Below are 20,845 nucleotides of genomic sequence, written 5' to 3' on the forward strand. Positions count from 1 at the left end.
ATGCAAGAGGCACGTTCTGCTTTAAGCTTAGCACCATGCACAGTCATGTAATTTCAGCAACGATGACCCTGGGCCGACCCTGTTGGTCAAACCACATTTTGGTTCGGTTCAGCTGAAAATATGGTTTATCTTTGGTTTGGTTAAAAGCCTGGTTCGAAACAAGGCCACATATGGAGATTCAATGAATTAAACAATGTTGACCAAACACAAATTCACTGCACACAACACTGACATCTTGACACTTGAAAATCAAGGACTTACTTTATTTACACCATACTGCAGGCCATGTGGCCTAAGCAGAAGGGGCAAGTAAACACATAAAAAATATGCGTACAAAAGGCAGAATTCGAAATATAAAACTTAGGAAAGGAAACAAAATAGCACAAAAGAGCAATGTTACTTAGGAAATACTAATAATATGAGTTTGAAATGATTCAGAGGAGTTGAGATGCTGGAAAGGGACGAGGGTCCATTCTTGTATAGTTCGGGGAAAAAAGAAAATTTAAAGAGGTTTGTCCTGGCAATGTAAGGGGAGGGTGCGAGGGGGTGGGAATGACTGGTTTTCCTGGATGCAGAAGAGTTATGTATGGACTAGGATCTGAAGAGAATTTACGGTTTATGAAGGAGTAAAGGAACTTCAGGCGTATTATTTTTCACCTTGTTTGAAGGGTGTGAAAACGATTAGTGCGCTTCAGTTATAGACTTATATTCAGTTATAGACTCTTCTCGACCATATTTGGAAAAAATAAAACGTATGGCTCTTCTCTGTATCTTTTGAAGGGCGTTAATGTTGATTTTGTTAAACCGCCGGGTCCCAAATAACGCACAAGTATTATAATGTGGGTCGAATAAAAGGGGCATAGGCTAATGATTTCACTTTATGGGATGCATGTTTAAGCTTATGGTGAAGTAGACATAGCTTTCTAAAAGCAGAAGAGGCGGTAGCAGCAATGTGGCTATTCCAATTTAGGTTGTTAGTAATTGTAATTCTAAGATATTTGTACTCGCTCACTTCGGCCAAGGGGTCTTGCCCAATAGAATAAGAAAACTTCAGGGGTAGTTTTTTATTTGTTATACATAGAAGCACATATTTATCGGAGTTAAGTTTCATTCCCTACTTGTTGCTCCACTCAAGAATGATGTTTAAGGCTAAATGAAGATATAGTTGATCATTGCCTGTATTAATATCCTTAAAAATGATATAGTCGTCTGTGAACAGACGAATATTGGCAGGGGCCTCTATTACGTCAGCTATGTCGTTACAATAAATAAGAAATAGTAGTGGGCCAAGCACGCTGCCTTGAGGCACGCCAGAGGTTACTGAAAGAATTGGACTGCTGCCCATCAATCACTACGTACTGTTTTCGATGCGTTAAGTAAGCAGAAACCCAGGACAGGATAAAGCCAGGAAGACCAAGGAATTCTAATTTACAAATTAATTTGTCATGAGGAACTACATCAAAAGCTTTTTGAAAATCCAAAAATATCACATCTACTTGGTCAGCCTTGTCTAAGACAGAAGCAAACGAGTGATTGACTGTGCTTAATTGGGTGACTGTCGAGAGCGCCTTCCTGAAGCCATTTTGGAAATGCCTTCCTGAAGCCATTTCGGTAGCGGCGGCAGCCGCGTCTGCTTCGTCGAGACCTGGCGTGCTAATCAGCGGTATATTTCATTGTTATTGCTGGGCACATGTGACCGTATCGTCGATTGAATCTGATCACCATTACGTTTCGAGGTTGAGGGTTGCCTCATTTGGCGAAAGCAGGCGCGTACGTAGCTGTCGGGCAATGCTTAGAACCAGGCACCGGCGGCCCGAACGACGCGTGTCAGTGGTTGGTAGATATTCGGTGGTTACTCCATACGCTTCCCACGCAACTGAACAGCTCAATCATGCAAAATTTATTGGATCTGGTGCGGTGCAGTGTGCTTATAACCAAATGTCAAAGCATAAGCGTGGCGATCGAGCAGCGCGGTACCTGCAGCGAACCGACGCGCGACAGTGATCACAGATGCCAGCGCAACTGATACAGCCCAGGTGCTAGACTTTCGTTTTTAGTATTTAGTATTTATTTATTTATACATACTGTCAATCCCAATAGGGATTATAACAGGACTTGTTATAAAGATATATTTGTTTACCTATTTTTTACGTTTGTTTACCTGGAATGGCGTTTCTTTCGAATGTCTGAATTTGGAACAAGCTTCGCTCACGGTGAACCTTAACGTAGATCGTGCGTGAAGTTTGTATTGTTGATATCGTGTACGGCAACAATTGTTCGTGTGCGCTATCTCTGAAGCGAAATAAGCCAATATTATTGCAGCGTTAGGGCCATCTCTGCTCTTTCTCTTGTTTTCCTTACACTGTCTCACTGTGCTATGTTCCTAATAAAGTAATGTCGAGTCTTAACAATTGTCGAATAAATACATATGGATATGACTGTAAACCACTACTGACCGTACGTGAGGGAAAAGCGCTTAGTGGTCAGCGAAGCGGTCACTGCACGCACGTAAGTATTTCAGTTGATCGACTGTGCAAATTATTTATTTTTTCGTTACTGTTATTCTTGCAAGCATGATTCTATTGTCCGCGTACCCATGCGAATACCGTTTTTTACGTTCTTACTTGCGCGGGCTCACATAGCGCGTTTCTACGCCACGCACAGTTAGCGCATTACGGTTCCCGAACTCTAGCACTGGCGCTAGGCCACGCTGATGAGGTTGGCACGTTCGTTTTTGCATACTCTTCCTGCCCAAGCACATAGACAACGCTCAAAGATGGGTGAGCTCGATGAAGCACAACACTGTTGAAGTTAATTACCTTTATGGGCAGGGCCGCGCAGGGTGCGTGTGAACGCAGAGACAATGTTTTGGTGGACACAGGGTCTGCATACATCTTCCATAGGACACGATTTTTCCAGATCACTGCGAAGTGTATTTACCGACTAGTTCTCTCGCAGACTGCTCCAATTTGTCTTATACCGGTGTCACACGGCCACTTTTGATAGCGACCGTGACTGATTCGGAATGTTCGACCGCGATTGGCTCCCTTCCACAGATTGAACAAAGAAGCCAATCGCGACCAAGAAATTCGACCCATATCTGGCTCGATCACGATCAAAAGTGCGCCGTCTGACCCCTCCCCCCCCCCCCCCCCCCGTATTAGGCACTGCAATGAAGTCGTGTTTGAAAGAATAACAAATGTCGCCTCTGTCACTACATACGAGAAAATTTTGCATCGAAGAGCTTACAATTCTCGCAACTCATTGGTAAATGTGCCGAAAAGAGTTTATTCAAAATGCGTTATTTTACTGATGTATGCATTGGCTCACATTAGACTGAAATGCCAAGTCCTCAGGTGATGCAGGAAACCGGCGAAGTGTGAACAAACCACAGCGCGGCAGTGATCTCGCGGAGTGCTGTGTTGTGGACCCACTTAGTCCCCCAAATCGTTATTTACCGCTGGTTGTTTGTGCACCCATAAACTGCACAGTGCTGGCCTGTAGCCTTTTGATGAGTATATACGCCATTATATACGAGCGTAAGTCATTCGTGACAAAAATAAACGGAAACATCGAAGGAAAGCTAACACTCCGCAATCCAAGCGCAAGGCAAGCTCACATTCCAGACCGCACAGGCAACACTGACACATACTCTCCACGCCAGACCGTCGGAAGCGCCCTCGTGAAAACGTCTATACTTGTAACGAAGGCGTACATTTAAGAACACAATATAATGCAAAATAGCGCAAGAAAGCTTGGTATTTGAGCTGTTTCAACTAGAGTGTACTAGACAATGGTCGAGTGGGCCGAACGGCGCTCTGCCGCTGAGGCGCCGCGTGTGGAAAAATAGTGCGAGGGCGCTGCGAGCGAACTGGATTGGGGCGGAGACGCGCTCCGCGGCATATTCAACGTACTTTCGCTGCGGGCGCCGAGACCGATTGCGCGTAGTACGCTCTTAAAATAGCGCTTTATTTCAACTGCAAATGTATGTTTAAACCATTTTGCCAAACATATATATTTGAGGCATGGATTATACAACGCGACGTCTTCAATTTTGCTGTCGTTGTCAAGCGCGTCGTCTGCTAGCGATCGCGCGTTCGCTACGCGGACGCTGGCGGCCGCCCAGTTTTTCTCTCAGAACCTCTGTGCAGTACATTTTTTAATGGTTTAGTTGCTTCGGTGCGCCCAGGACTCTTGACGGCCGGTGCCAAATGTAGTTTTAGCCAGGTGAACTGCTGTTCTTACCACTGTCCTCTAAAAGTAACTGGTATCCGCACCATGAAGGCTACGTAAAAAAATTCTTCTTGTTGGTGGATATTGATCAGGGCCAATGATCGAAGAAAACAATATTAGAGTGAAATAAACCAGATTTATTAACTGCGTGGCACGAAGAATGACCAATGTATTTCTAGGTAATTAAATCAAAGGGTACATATATATATATATATATATATATATATATATACGATATATATAGGTAAGGGAAAAATTAACAAATATTCTAAATGCAATAATTAAAATGAAAAAGTGAGAACTCGCGATCGGAATAAGCGCACGTGTTTGCAGTAACAAACACACTTATTAGTGAATACTGGAAATAAAGCTCTCATTCGCAGCAATAATATTCATAGCAGGCAAAACCATCTTATATATATATATATATATATATATATATATATATATATATGTGTGTGTGTGTGTGTGTGTGTGCAAGTGTCATTGATATACTGTACGACGCCGAATAGTAATTTCCGTTCGAATGTAACGCATGACAGCACTATTGGAATCTCAAAGGTGAGTGACTGCATGCAAGTGAGGACTGTTATTCGGAATGATTTTGCTGCCGGAGAGTCGTGGCTGTTGCCTAGAGGCGCAGTTTCTGAAAGAATTAACAGACGGGTGTTAATAAGTCCTGCTTAACAAGTTCCTAGCTCTCATTCAATATACACGCCCCGTTTTGAGGCAGCCTGTAAATCTGTAAACTTGATTCAGACAAGGAAAACTTTGTTTGACAGTCTCACCATGTTTGCAACCCATTAAAACTGGGTGCCCCATGTGGTACGTACACTTATCTTCTTCAACGAACGCAACAGATCTGCACAGATCTCTGCGTGTATGTGAGACATGCCGTTCCTTTAATTGTTTCATTAGGGTAGTTATGATAGTGCACCGGATAACTGAACGCAGCCGTTTATAATATACAAGCTGCAGAGTTGAGCGGTCATTCATTTGGGAACGGCATTACATTTATGCATGCATGCATAAATGTATAATGCCGTTCCCAAACGTATGACCTCTCAACTCTTCAGCTTGTATATTATAAACATGAAATATAGGATAAGCGTAACATGTTTTTCTCGGAAATCAGACTCGAGAATAATTTATGTTGTTTACACCCCCAGAAATAAGCCGAAGAACGCAGCCACCTGCTTTTTTCTTTTTTTAATATAAGCAAATTTGGTTTTGACAAAACCACGATATGATTATGAGGCGCCCGGTTTAGTTTTTGCCACCTGGGGTTCTTTAAAGCGCACATAAATAGAAGTACACGAGTCTTTTTCCATTTCGTTCCCACCTGGATTGAACCCGCGAGCTCCAGTTTAGCAGCGCAAAGCCGTATCCACGATATAGGCACTGATTAGGCTACCGTGCAGGCTTTCTTTCTTTTTTTTTGATGTATCGACTGGAAAAAAATTCCACGTACGGCTTACGGCCAAAGATTAGCATATAGAATGGCTAACTATAAAACCGTTTTCGGCGCTCGAGGTCCGACTGCAATAAATAACCCCGTACCAATTACTCCGCATTCTGTTAAGCGAGAAAGGCGGAAACTTGAATGGAATGTTGCACTGCAGTTTACTTTTTTTAACCTATATCAATGCCTCCCGTAAATTTACAAGGCGCCGGATGGGGCAGATATGCTTTAATTATTTGAAGCGGCAAGTATGAAGGTTACATATGTTGCTCTGCTGCGTTTCGCAAGACCTACTGATAGAAAACTATATGCTTAACAATACACACGAGAGATACATGCTGCTTGAAGAACGAGAAAAGTATTTTTTCTCCAAAGGGAACCGTACAATAACATAGTAGAATGAAAGCCGACACTGCGGCCGCAATGCACGCGCAATCATCGAGCGGCATTAGAAAATAATAAAAAATAAATAAATAAAAGAAAAGAAAAAGAATTTATTCTTAAGGCATAACTACATGTCATATGCAATTATGAACCCCATTTTATTGGTCTGAACGCAAATACCAGCGCGCGAAGTTGTGCGAATGACCCTGCCGAGCAGTATCGCCAGCAGTTTCCAACGGCGCGACCTTGATGCGGCCCAATCCACTTCGACCGCAGCGCCGCCCCAGTATTTTTCCACGTCGGGCGCCTCACTGCAAAGCATGCGCCGCCTCAGCCGCTCGTCCCACTCGACCATATTCTAGTACACTCTAGTTTCAACTTCAAAAAGCCAAACAGGAAGCCGCCATGACACTTGTTTCAGGAAGCAAATGGCACCACCTTGTGGCGCTTCACGCAGTAGAAAACCGAAACTGCCTAACTTTTTTTTTGAAGCGCCTGAGAATATTTCGTTGCTTGTCGAAAATCCACCCAATATTTCTCCACGACGACAATAATCTGTCAGATAATCTGCCCATAGCTGAAGAAACAGTCACTAGGACTTAAGTATTCATGTTATATTAGATCACTTAATTTTAACTTATAGGCGCGCCCAATGGAAGTAATCTCGATCACAAGGTGCACTGACGACCGCGATTGAGAGCTAAGATCTAAAGTGTGTGAACGCGGTATTACGGGATCGGTTGGCTCAGTGAAGGTGAACGTTCTAGGAGCGGAAATGCAAGAACAGTGAAGAATTCTGCCTCCACGTGAAATGCCGGGAGGTACGGAGCTCGTGGAGGGACGGGGATGGTTGAAAGTAAAAAGGCACTACTAGACATGTACATGTCACTGTCGATCCTTTGTACGAAGCGAAACCGCCCTCGGCCGCAGACAGCGCAGCTGCTGTAGCGCCCACGGCGAGGACTACGTGGGACGACGGACGTTTCAATAGCTCGCCGCGCTCCCTGCGCAGGCATGAACGGCACGGACACGGCTAAATTTTCAGTCTCCAGGATAGCGCACGGAGACAGCTGACTAGCCAGAGATCATATTCTAGCACCAGCTCACCGTGACGTCTAGTAGTAGTAGTATCAGCAGCAGCAGCAGCAGCAGCAGCAGCAGCAGCAGTAGTAGTAGTAGTAGTAGTAGTAGTAGTAGTAGTAGTAGTAGTAGTAGTAGTAGTAGTAGTAGTAGCAGCAGCAGTAGCAGTAAACATTATTTAGAGAAAAAAAATTGTGCGATGAACTGGACCCCTCAGTCCAGGCGCCCGCTGGTCGCCTGCACCAATGCAAAGTCGATGTATAGTCAGCCAAGATCGCTTGGTCATCTTGTGTGGTGACTGTAGGGGGTAGGGTGAGAATGGAGCCAATGGGGAGAGTTGGGAATGGAGGCCTGCAGTGCCATAGTACGTGTGGAGTGTTTGGGTGACCGCCACAGACCCCGCACTGTGGCAGAGGCTCTTTTGCTTATCCCCACATAAGGTGCTGTCTAGTTTGCGTATGTAGGATGTTTCTGCTTGGCGAATTAGTGTGCCCTGTAGTCTGGTGAGATGTGGGCTGAGCGTTGGAAATTGTCTTCTGTCTTCTCTGTTTGGTGCTAATGTGAGAATTGCGGGAGCCTTTTGAGAGGATTGACCTGAGAGTGCGTGGACCATGTCCGACGACGGGAGAGGCCCAGCACGGTGCTTCTCGGGCGAGCAGGTTAGCCCCTTCACTGCCCTCCATTTCCACGAGCCCCGGTATCCAGATCACTCCAGTGGGCAGGTGCAGGTGTTTGTGGATTGCCTCACAGTAATCTTTGGGCAGTCGTCCGCTCTGAAGTATCTGGCAGGTTTTCGTCGAATCTGTAAATATGATACGTTTCCTCGCGGTGATTGGTGGGACTTCAATCGCCTTAATGATGGCGGCAAGCTCAGTTCACTGTGGCTCCGTCTTGATGGTTTGCATGCGAGTGATCATAAGGCAGTGATCGGTAGCGGCTATGACTGCTGCACTGCTTTTGATGGCAGCATCGGTGTACAGGGATGTGTCGGTGTTGGCTCGTTGAATGTACTCGCTGTAGTATGTGATGCGCTGTTCTCTGCATTCTTTGTTTCATTGGGGGGTCCACGTGCGTTTGTATGGGGGCTATTCTGAGCAGTGCTGGGGAATTTTTAGCGAGCATGCTTGTAGCGGGCAGTGGGGTGTCATTGGGTTCGAAACCCAGCATCTGCATGCTTATTCTGGCTGATGTGGTACTACTGAGTCTAATTTCCTGCCTGCATTTATGTGATAAGCTCTTCTAGGATGTTATGCTTACCTGCCTTCTCTATCATCTACGTACTTGTGTTTGTCAGCACCCCTATTGCAAGTTTTGTGGCTTTGCTAGTGAGAGTGTCAAGCTTGCTGTGCTGTGCCTTTATGAGATTTATGTATGGTGCGTGATAGCAGAGGCGAGACATGAGTAAGGCGTCACGCAGTCACAGCATGTCTGTCTCATGAAGCCCTCGATGGCGACTGCAAATGCTGTCCAAGACCTGCTCAATCTGCTTTAGCAAGTGCTGCAGTCACCGCACCCCTTCCACTTCGCCGCATGTGCAGGCCTAATAGTAGTTGTATGTCTTTGTGGAATGTATTGTGCTTTGTTGTATAGGGTGATGGGTGGGGGTCCCCATTGTGTGGTGTGCACAAGCAGCAGCTCCGAATTCTCCAGGACGCACTCCAAGCCAATGCTTGCAGCTGCCGCTTGAGCTGCACCAAGTGCATGTGGAAAGGTGTCCTGTATTTGCACTGGAGAGCCTTTGTTGATAATATGGTTATGTTGTCAGCGTAGTGTGTAATATATGGGTAGTAGAGATCTGTGTATGCGACACATTGCTAAGTTGAACAGTGTTGAGGAGAGCACTGCTCCTTGCAGGATGCCCCTTTGCGAATGTGCGTAGGGGTTAGATGTCATATTGCCAATCTTGAGGGTGTATGTATGATGCCTCAAGTAGTCCCGCACATAGTTGTACATCTTGGCACCATGATTGGTGGAAGAGAGCTCCGCAAGCATGGTGGCGTGGGCCACGTTGTTGAAGGCTTTCTTTATATCTATGGCTAAGATTGCTTTAAGTTGAGAGTTGCTGGGACGTTTGGTGATATCCTCATGTATCTGGAGGAGTGGGTCTTGCATAGACAGCTGGTGTCTCTATCTTAGCAAGGTGTGCAGCAGGTATTGCATACTTTCTAGATGTGGCATTAATCTGTTGGAAAATTATGGGCTCAGTCACTTTGCCTTCAATGGACGTCAGCAAGATGGGGCGGAGGTGGTCAATGTCGGTTGATTTACCTGGCTTTGGGATGAAGATAACCATGGCTTCCTTCCACTCTCTCGGGAGGAAACCCATGTTCAACACTTTGTTAAGTTGACTGAGGAAGAACTCAAAGTCATCGTCCGATAGGATGTGGAGCTGTGCCCCAGTCAGTTCATCTGGCTTGGATGCTTTGTTCAGTGGCATTTCCACAAGTGTGAGTTTCAGCTCTGCCACGTCATTGTCTCTCATGAGGAGATCAGGCGACTCCACCCCTTGGTAGTCTGTGTACTTGAGACTGTCCGGAGGAACCATGTAGGGCTCTCGGGGAATCTCGAAAATGTCCTCACTGACCCTTTTACACTGATCGATAGCTTCCTAAATACGTTGTGTTGTATGATATCGGTCCACTCCTGTAGAGAGCTGTGCTCCCCGACCGCCAACCTCTCGTGCCTCACCTTATCCCATTCCACGACCCGCTGCTTTCTAAGCATCTTGGCAAACAAGATCGTGTGCATCTTGGCAAACAAGTCTCCCCCTACTAGGTGCCAAAAGTACCTACATGGGTGAATTTTAATGCCTCCCTTAAATGGCTGACTTCTCGCGGATGATTGTAGTTGTTAGTGATGTAAATTTCGGAAGCATTTATCTTATTTTTGGTGTTCACAGCTAGGAGTCTGATGCTTGTGGACTGACGTCATGTGTGTGATCTCTGCTGCGATCTCCTTGCGGATAAACGTGGCATGTGTGTTTCTGTGCTGGTATGTTGCGTATGAGATAGCTTGCAGTTATGTCCAGGTTCTTGCTGAAGCATAATGTGTGGCACATTATTTTGCATGGCAATGTACTGTGCGAGGAGACCGCTTTTATTCGCGAACCTCCGGCAGCTCCACTGCCATATATGTAAGTGTTTTGCCATATTTTCAGCAGCCATTTTACTAGTGTGGCGTTGTACCGGTGGGTTGGGTGATGGATGGGGGTTCCAACGCTTTTTTCTACGGTGCCAATGCGCTAACAGATTGTGCACAGCTTGAGTGATCGGTGCAACAATGGCTTGCAGTTGGGCATGCATTTGGGGCATGAGCACTTCCATCACCTGGCATATCAGCGTGACATGCTCATGAGCGACCATACTCTCTTGTGCATCACGGTCGACACGATCTTGTTTGCCAAGAGCATTAGAAAGCAGCGGGTCGTGGAATGGGATAAGGTGAGGCACGAGAGGTTGGCGGTCGGGGAGCACAGTTCTCTACAGGAGTGGACCAAGCTTCGAAGAACGATTTTACAATTGCTTCAATTTCTGCTTGCCTTTTCATTTCGCACTTCCACTTCTGATCTGCTTTGAGCTCTTCGCAAAGGTTTTGCATTGATTCTGCAAACAAGGTGGTAGGCGCATTATATGGAGCATCCCACTTGAGCTTTTCCAGAAGGGCCTGCGTTGATACCGATGGCGTGTGGTCGGGAGGGAACGTATCAATTTCTGTTTGCTCTGTGTCGTTTTTCGGAGGGGTGTCGTGCGTGCGTGGACCATGTTCTCTTCTGTCGGTGTTGAGTGAGGTTGATTTTAACAAGCTTAAGAAATCCCCCGCGTGGATTTCATTAATGTGGCCCTTAACATTTTAGCTATCTGTAGTTCTTTTTTCACATGCATTGGAAAGGGTGGAGGGGTGGGAAGGAGTGCAGAGTGGCTGACTCACCTTCTGTTGATTCTCTTTAGATTGCGAGCGTGATCTGCGGTTTGCTGACGTGCTGTATTTTCATTCGGGGCTCAATTTGGGACTTGCTTCGGCTCTTGCTTCTGCTCTGGCTGGTGGAAGGGCTCTCGATGGTGACATTCTTGGGTTTATCCTGGGCAGCGCTCCGCTCCTCCTCCTCCCCGAGCTGCAGTTTCTTCAGGTACACGGCCTGCCACACTGCCTTGTCCGCGGTACGACGAACTTTGCAATCTGGGTCGTCAGCTGGATGGTCCCTATTGCAATTAGGGCAGCATGACATGCACTCATGTTCTTGCGCCAGATGGGTGATCTGTGCGCAGTTTCTGCAGTGGGGCCTGTTGGAGTCTGGGCAGACATCGGCGTAATGGCCTGTGCCGAAGCATGTAGTGCAGAACTGCTCGCGAGGGTGGTGCGGGTAGCAGCGGTATATTCCACCGCCAAAGATGATCCTTCGAAGGTGAGGATTGCGACTGCTGTTCGGCCCATTATGTAGGCAATGAGGATTTTGAACTTAGGCACCTCGAGCTTTCGCATGAGTTCTTCTGTCTTGGTACCCTGCAACATGCATTGTGCGTCGAGGCTTCATAAATTTGCACGGTACTGTGGTTGTCGTTAAGGTGAATACTTGCTGTGGGGTTAAATTTTTTGGGATACTTTGACGTTATGCAAGTTAGGAATGCCAGGTTCTTCAGGTTGTCAATCTCCCCGGGAAGTGCCTTTGCTTCAGTAATGGTGAGTCGGGCCACATTTCTTAGCGCTCAATGAAGTGTGTGCAGGGCGATATTGAATAGAATCAGGCCAATAAGGTCGGAGGATTAATTGTACTGCTTGGGGCAGACTCACAGACTTTCGAGGCACCCAGGAGGCTCATCCATCAATGTAAGTTTGGTATCGGGGTGCCATCTCGGTGGTGACAAAGGTGTCGATCGGCCGTGCTAGAACTACACCTTGCGCCAGCGTAAGCCCTGTTTGAGCTTTTTATTGTCGGTTCTTCGAGCTGTTGTGCCGACCCAGTGACCACTGTCAACCCCAATCACAGCACAGGTAGTCAACGCACGCACCTGCACAATTGAAGATGACTGGTTGGGGTTGTGGGAGTCTGTACGGTTGTGGGAGTCTGTACATTTCACAGCGATGAGGAGCGGCGTACAGAGGTGCAGCGAGTTGCTCTCAAAAGTTTCATCATGGCTGCTGATCTTCCAAGCACGCTGCAATTTGGGAGGGTTGGGCAGAGGGTGATGGGTGCACTTCACTGTGTCAATTCGGTATGTGCTTCAGAGCATGCCGACGGCACATCTGTTCACTTCGGGTGGCTGTGGTGTGAGCACTCATTTTTTTATGGGTGAGGATTGACTGCATTGTAATAAAAAAGAGCCCAAGGATGAACTTAGCAAGTTTTAAAATATTTTCCTGAGCCAGAAAGGCTCAAATACGACAAGGTACGTTTAAGCCCGTGATGTAGGGGCGGTGAGGTTCAGGCGCGAAATTCAAAAATTCGAACTCTGACCTGTATTTTCTCTTGTGAAAATAGAAGCTTTGATAGACTACTTTTATCAGTATAAGCTGACCAAGTTGCGACTGTGATTCTATGGCTAACCCACTGGCATTGCACTCCCCATTAGCTTGCTGTGATCAGGCTATGGATATCAGCTCCTACCAGAAGCTGCACAAATAGAAATTGATAGTGCAGATTTAGATCACAACTACAGCTCGAAATTCCGCAGCATTGACTTCAGTAGGTAGATTTTTTTCCACCATAGGAAGCGAGCGCTGAAGCCATAGAATATGCTATGAATAGTGAAGAGCTTCACTTCGCTTCATCATTTGAGAGACTGCATTATGCCACGATGGAGAGTGTCGAAGACCCTGCTCCACGAGCATGCTTTTCATCAACCGACACAGCTACCATTCCTGCTGAACTACGAATGCATGGAAGACGTTGGATTGTCAACATCTGCAGTCAAGGTACTCCTCTGCAACATATGAGACACTACAGCAGCAGAGCAGCGGATGCAAAAATATAGTGCCCAGACCAACACGTCTTCGATAGTGAAAAATGCAAGCAAAAAATGCATAACGTAAACATTATTTCAGTGCTCCGGCGAATGCAGATGCCTGTTGTCACCTAATATCAATGTATTTACCACATCTGCTCTCCTTGTCCTAGCAACAATAAAGCGCTGAGCCTAATAGAAGGCAATACCTGAGTATTCTATATTCAATTCGACATTCAAAGCTAGTATATTCGTATTCAATTTGAAAATTTTATTATTCGCACAATTCCAAAAGAAAAGTCTTTGATGTGCTGCCAAAAAGTGCAGTGACAATCCCCCCCCCATCTTTTGTAACTCAAATGCACAAAAGAGGATTAAGTGTAGCTTTCCTGCAATAGAGGTTGCACTGCCATGAGGCCACACCCGATAGGAATAGTCGCATTCCAGATGAAGCTGCACTGCAACAGAAAGCATAAAAAGTGTAGGTAATACGACGTGCAAACCGATATTTCTTCACGAGATTTGAATTGCATGAAAATTTTTCTTGGGCTGCTTTCATAAACACATGAAAGCTGCTCAAGGTGAGTACGATCATTTTATGTAGAAATAAACTGTTCAAGACATTCAGGAATGGTTTTGGTATACATATATAACAAAACTTTCACCCACAGCAAAGTAATTGGCAGTTACAGTTAATTTTGTTATGCTCTGTATGACGGCAAACAATGTTATACAGTAAGTTTAACTTATTTCACTCACTAAAAGAAAGCAGAGAGTTATGAATTTCTGTTCTCTTTAGCAATCAAATAGTACATAGCGACTTTTGCACTGGAAATAAGGCATTTTTGCTTGAATATATAATGTATACTGGCATCTTGTCACACAATGTGCAAGAAGTTAGTAAATACACAGGTTATTTGCACGATCTGTACACTTGAAATCGGCACACAAAATATATCAACATATTTATTTACTCTTTATTAGCCTACTGCGATGTTTCAATCGAGAAATACATTTGGCTGGTTCTTTCAGGCAAGCATTAATTGCTGTATCATATATGATACAGCATGCAGTTACGGAAAATTGGGCGAATTGGTGTTGATTCATGGCAGTGGGCAGTACGAACACATGGAAAAGTGCCCTTTGTACTAGAAATGAATTCGAAAGAATGGAAAACTGGGAGAGTTGTGTTGATTCATGGTAACGGGCAGCGGCAATGAGTAAAATCGATTGGAGAATGTTTCCAGCAATTATAACATGGAAGCAGTGTTTTTGTCAATCTGCAAACTTGGAACAACTTGCTCAGCAGTAAGAGCACGTGCCCGCACCAGTGCTACCGAACAAGGCACTTGCAAAGTCAAGCACCACATGCATATTGTGCCTTGTAAAAGTGGGGTGGTATACCTTCTACCAATTTCCCGCGGTCCAATATACATAGGACGAACTGGGAGATGTATAGATGTAGTGCATTCTCACTTGGCCTTGCACTGAAAAAGTTGAGATTGTGCACCGACACTTAGTGAGGCTGAAGTGCTTCTCCAGCACAAAAATCGGAGGGTGCGTCAGCTGCTTGAAGCATACCACACAATGAAAAGAAGTGCGTGCATCAGCCAGGCGTCGGTATCACTTTTACAAAGTGAAGTAGCCGTGTTAGAAAAGAGCTAGGCCCATGTGCAAGATTTTACAAGTGATTCCGAACTAGTGTGTCACGATTCATACCTGGTATCAACATATAAGTTTTCTTATGCTTTTAAGTCTTTGCTATCTTTGCAGTTTGTATTGTTTTTCCTTTTTCTGTTGTCATGTCGTATGATAGCTTGGCTTACACAATCTTGTTTGTATTTAAAAAAGTTTTCTGTGGATAAAATTTAGTTGAACTTCAGCACTCGTCCTGTGTGGTTCTTTTTAGTACTCGTTGTTTGTGCTGCCCGTTACCATGCAGTTACAGGTTGTTTTGTGGAGGACAAAAAGATGTTTTCTCATGAAAGAACAAGCTTCGTGGCAAACTTTATTTGTTTGCATCAACTATACTTTTTATTGGAACCATTATTGGTGCAGCATAGGTAAGAAAATGAAAATTCCAGCAGTGTTAAGAATGAAAATAACTTGGGGCCTGCCATGTTCGAGAAGCTAATAACAATAGAAGCAACAAATAAAAAAAACGTGTTCTTTGGGCGTGCGCCAAACTCAGACTATGCAAAGCAAAAGTAAACATAAAACCCAGGTCTATAAATTGTCTGTAAAACAATAATTGAATAAAAGACATTGAAGACATGAATCAGCCACTCAAGGATGACATAAAATTTTAGTGAAACTTGCATAGTGACTGGAGCTGTGAGGAATGCACTCAATTGCTGAAAGCAATGTGTCGAGTCATTTCAATGGTTCTGATATATCTTTTTTTTCAATTTTTCAGCAATTTTCTACTAAGCGTGCTGCTCGGCTATCAATGATTAACGTGGTCTAAAAAAGAAACTTCTTTTTCTTGGAGGGCTACTGAAGGCTGACTAACTGATTGAGTTAGCCAGATTGTGCAGCACCAGAACACCGATCGTTGATAGCCGAGGAGCACGCTGCTTTAGATTAATGATAATTTATAATTTTGAGTATCACCAGATCTAACCACGAATACTTGTCATGAATTGTTCACTGCCTTGCAGGCACATGAGCAGTTTAAGTCTATATTAACTCGTTCATTCAACAAATTTTCCAGTTGAAACTCAGCACTTGTGTTGTGTCCACATCTTCCTTCAGCTTCGCTTTCAGCGCGCAGTTGCTTATTTGTCATGAATCAAATGTATTTTTGTATGGTCAAAAATATACCCGTAACTGCATGGTGTATATTATATGCCATAAATTTGTAACTAGTCATTTCTTTAGAAAAGCGAGGTTGCTTTAGGCATATCTAGCATAAACAAAGGTGAGTAATCAAATGCGACAGCTTATTATGTACAAGCGCTTTGTCACTTCTACACCTCAGTAGCTTCACTGAGCGTGTGTGTTTATCCTATTCTGCGTGTCGCGCAGAAATGCTATAGTTACTGCCAGGTTACTTCGTAAACGCAGAATCTCGAAATGCATTTATACGCGAAATTCCCAGTGGTAGGTTCACAATATACTTTCACAGCGTGCAAATTTCCCGCGAGACAAGCGATGCTTCGGCACCAAAGTGAACCGAAATACTGATACCGCGTCGTTAATTTGAAACGTTTTACTCACCACTTTGCGATTATCGGGTTTTCATATGCCCCCATCGCGACAGAGAAAACACGTTTCACGACTGTAGAGCACGGCAGCGCAACAAATGCAGCAGGCGCGTCTTCATCGCGGCTGTGTTTCAAGTTGTGCAGCCGTGCAGCCAGCGTAGCTAGGGGCGAATGGACCTAGTGGCGTATCCGGCGTGGTACCTAGGCAAAGGGATCCTTAGGGAGCAAAAGTGCCCAGATCCGAGGCGCCGCCATGTTTGAAGTTCTCCCGAGCGGCGGCGCCACAGTCGAGGGCCCAGCTGCCCTGGAAAATGAATTACGCTACCCGGCGCCACGCCGACGACGCCGCCGCCGCCGACCAGAAATGACCACCACGCCGCCGTAGGGATGGTAATATCGATGAACGATTAATCGATTAATCGACTAAAAGTACGCCGCAAAACTATTAATCGTCATCGATGCCTACCTTTAATTTAATCGGTTTAATCGATTAAAGCAGTTCGATTAATCGTTTTCCAGCCCAATGACTAAAGGGGTGTGAAAATTTTGAAATCGTACTATAGAATGCGGAGTACGAGCAACGACAGCGCGGCTGCGAAGACCGAGAGCGACTGTCGACTGTTTTCCCGACTCCTGCCGAGCTAGCCAAGCGCTTACCCGCTTTACGCACACGTCACACAAGGAGCCTGGGGCCGGAGCGAGGCCGCCCCCGTGGAGGAAGAAATGAACTAGTAGAGGCAGCAAGTCTTGGCAAGCGAACTCACCGTCAAGCCATTTCTTTCGCTTTTTACATTGCAGTATGACCGCACGTGAATCTGAGAGACAACGTATTGGCCGATAATGTTTGGTTCGCAGTAGTTTCAAATAGGTGCGCACCCGTTCAGCTGCACTGCTGCCCTGCACCCGGCAGCTTAAACCTACCGCGCGCTCTGATGTGGCGATCACGTTTTGTGCCATTGCTTCTGCATGTCAGTCGGGCTGTGATGATCTCTTCTAATTTCTTCTTCCTCCATGCCCACCCTCCTCAGTAAGTGCAGGCTGTTCATTTTTCAGTTTTACAGAATTTTTAGAAATCGCCTGTGGCAGGTAGCATAGTTCTTATCATTGAGCAGGGTGATTCGATGAGGCGGACATTAGCACAAGAAACTGAAACACATATTCAACTAATTAACAACAAATCACTAATTAGCTTCTTAGTTTTTACTTTACGACACATATAGCAATTAACGAATTGTAGCCGGTGAGCTTGTATCCACTTGGAATGGCGTATCCACTTGGAATGAATTTCCCGAATGACACCGGTGAGTATATGCACCATCATATACTCGCCGTAAAAATGCACTGTTGGTCCACTTACTTTTTTACCAAAATGCATTGAAGCACAAAAGTAACTGGAACGCCTATCTACTTCGTCTCACCCTTTGAGAAATAATATCTCAAAACTGATGTCATCCTGGAAATTCATTTCAAGTAGATGCGTCTTGCAAACTCACCGCTACGATTCGTAAATTGCAATATGTGTCGTAAAGTAATTACCAAAGTTCATTAGTCAATTTTTGGTAATTGGTTGAATATGTCTTTAGATTTCCTGTGCTACTGATGTCCGCCTCTTCGAATAACCCAGCTCAACGATAAGCATTATGCTACGTGCCACAGGCGATTTTTTGTCACGTAGTAGTGACGGTGAAGAAAACAGTCGCAAAACTGTGAATGACGAAACAGATTTTTTACTGCGCAAACCTGTGCCCACAAAAGCAAGTTGCACTATTCGAAGCACAACGATAGCGGCGAACACAGTCGGCGATCGTTTTAATCTGATCAGCGGCGAGCCCCGTCGGCTTTTACCACACTTTCATACATGATTTATCGAAGGTTCCAGAGTAAGGGCTCTGTTAGGGCTCTGTTAGGGCTCTGTTATACTCCGACGTAACGTCGACGCGCGCGCACGCTGGGCACAGCGACGGTACGCTAGCAAAACGCGAGCACTCTATAGTCTGACGCGAGGCGCGACTGAGGGCTCGTTCACACAGCCGTCAAACGCTCCGTCGCGTCACCGTCACGTCAAAAAAACGTACAGCAGACGCGACGTAGCAGTGTACGAACAGACGACGGCGGTTGCAGCGTCGACAGCAGCACGTTTTTGTGCAATGTTGACCGACTGTTCTCATATTCGGTTAAACGTGGAGAAATAAGATCAGCATTTTTCAGTAAATGAATTAAATGAACCTTTGTCGGTACAATGTTAATGTAAACAAAAAATGAACGGTTTAATAGTGCATTATGAACGCAATATGGATGTTTTCGTAAAGCAAGAAATTGAACGGTGTTGATCACTGCAACTGGCAACACTGGCCACTCTAGAAATGGCGAGCCACAGCAACAACGCATCTGCTGTCGTGATGCTTGGCGGTTATAGGCTGATGTTTTTGCTATGCAAGCGAAGAAAGCAACGAGCGCGCAAAGTGCGGCGACCGAGAAGCACGTGGATGCGAAACATGTGCAGAAATCGCAAGTTCGGCCACTCATCTTTGCTCATTCCTTTGCTGCGCCGGTCGGACCCTGAATACTACTTCGAGTAAGTATACACGGCATGGTATGTTCGTGTAGAATAGTACTTCCTAATTTTTGGTGTTATTACTCACTTATCATAGCTGCTTCGGACGCAACTCGTACGTGTTGTATGGGAAAGAAGATGAGGATGGTTTTTTTGATGAGGGTTTTTTTTTGACCGGGAAAATGTTGTATGGGAAAGAAGATGAGGATGGTGGCGCGGGGACACTAAATAAAGAAGATGATGTTCAGGCATCGGATGCATCATTCCTCTGTATTCTAAATACAACAGTACGTTGTCATTTTGTTCACTGTGGCCACAGTGCGCGCAGTTCGTGGTAGCCGAGCAACGCCCGAGGCTAGGATGCACCTTTTTTGTTGTTAGAGCGTAATAAATTATGATTTCTCGTTCTTTTCAAATTATTCATTACTGCAGTACTGTGAATGGACTAGCGTAAGAAAATATGTTTTATACATAAGTACAAATTTCCGCGCAGTTACATGAGGATGTTTCCGGCGACGTTCGAGAAGTTGCTGTGTTTGGTTAGAAGTGGGATCGAGCGACTGGACACCAACTGGAGAACGGCCATCCCGGCGCGGACACGACTCGAAATAACACTTAGGTAAATAATTTAATGAATATGCTCATCAAGGTTCTTGGCTTTCTAAAGCTTGGTGTGTTTATTTTTCCTCACTCTATATGCATTTTTTCGATTTCTTTCAGGTTTCTTGCAAGTGGTGACACTCAGCGCTCGTTGTCATTTTCATATATGATTGGAAGATCGACTGTTTCTGATATTATTTCAGAAACCACGCAAGTGATTTGGGAAACCCTGAAAAAAAGATACGTTAAGTGCCCTACGAAACCCGAGGAGTGGCGCGATATTGCTAGAGGTTTTGAGCAGCGGTGGAATTTTCCTAATTGCGTCGGTAAGTGGTGCAAGAAATTTTTTTTACTAAAGCACAAATGAGAATTTCGATACAAACACTTCTGTAGGGCTCTATGGAGCACTGTATCAGTGCAAGTTGCAGGCTAGAAATGTATTATGTGACTGCCTATTTACACTTATTTCGCATTTAAAACGTTTTGTAACTACCTAAGCACAGGGAAACACATCAATAAGTGTACTGAGCGATATGAAAGTACAGTATCTAAAGCGTAGATGCTTATCGTATAAAGGAATATCTTGCATGATGCCACCTGTGTGTATGCTGCTGTTCTCTCTGTTAAATTCATGGCAACTTAGTTTTCACTTTTTTTTGCAGGCAGTATCGATGGCAAACATGTCACAGTCGAAGCCCCATGTAATTCAGCATCTGAGAACTTCAACTACAAAGGAAGCTTTAGCAAAATTTTGATGGCTGTGTGTGATTCTGCATACAAATTCCTCTACGTGGAAGTTGGTCGCTCTGGTGGAGAAAGTGACGGGGGTGTCTTCGGAAGGAGTACGCTTTGCAAAGCCCTTGAGACGGGAAAGCTGGGTATTCCTCAACCCACTGCAATTCCAGGAGGACATGTTGCCCCTTATGTGATTCTTGGGGATGAAGCATTTCCCTTGAAAGAATACGTCATGCGACCTTATCCAAGGCGTTACATAAAAACAGACAGTGAGAGAATTTATAATTACCGTCATGCTCGGGCAAGGCGTGTAATTGAGAATGCGTTCGGCATACTAACTAGTCGCTGGCGCATATTGAGAAGGAGGTTTAAGGCCACTGACGAGAATGTCAACAGATACGTACTTGCATGTGTGGCACTGCATAATTTCCTGCTAACTGAAAAAGAGGACAAAGACAAATACTGTCCTTCCAGGCTAGTGGACACAGAATCTTGGACTGGTGAGGTAATTGACGGCGAGTGGCGACAGGATGGTAAAACAGTGCCAGTGTTTAGACAAGCGTCAAAGTTAGGCTCAAACAGACCTTCCCGCACAGCGCAAAAAGTTCGTCAGACATTTAAGAACTATTTCATGGGACCGGGACAAGTGGAG

At 45.1% G+C, this 20,845-nt stretch overlaps 1 protein-coding gene and 1 long non-coding RNA gene across 2 annotated transcripts; both read left to right on the forward strand.

Annotated features, from left to right (window-relative positions):
- The first annotated feature begins 292 nt into the window (after nucleotides 1–292).
- LOC125942247 (uncharacterized) lies at nucleotides 293–705 on the forward strand. The gene is made up of 2 exons (XR_007464932.1): nucleotides 293–422; nucleotides 467–705. It is a non-coding gene; the product is annotated as an uncharacterized LOC125942247 (long non-coding RNA).
- An 18,019-nt stretch (nucleotides 706–18,724) lies between these two features.
- LOC125943130 (uncharacterized) lies at nucleotides 18,725–20,672 on the forward strand. The gene is made up of 5 exons (XM_049661534.1): nucleotides 18,725–18,879; nucleotides 19,352–19,477; nucleotides 19,579–19,784; nucleotides 20,121–20,300; nucleotides 20,668–20,672. Exons 1-5 carry the CDS (start codon nucleotides 18,725–18,727, stop codon nucleotides 20,670–20,672), a joined length of 672 nt encoding a protein of 223 aa, XP_049517491.1.
- The last annotated feature ends 173 nt before the right edge of the window (nucleotides 20,673–20,845 follow it).

Source organism: Dermacentor silvarum, chromosome 1 (genome assembly GCF_013339745.2).
Source record: "Dermacentor silvarum isolate Dsil-2018 chromosome 1, BIME_Dsil_1.4, whole genome shotgun sequence".
NCBI classification, from domain to species: domain Eukaryota; kingdom Metazoa; phylum Arthropoda; class Arachnida; order Ixodida; family Ixodidae; genus Dermacentor; species Dermacentor silvarum.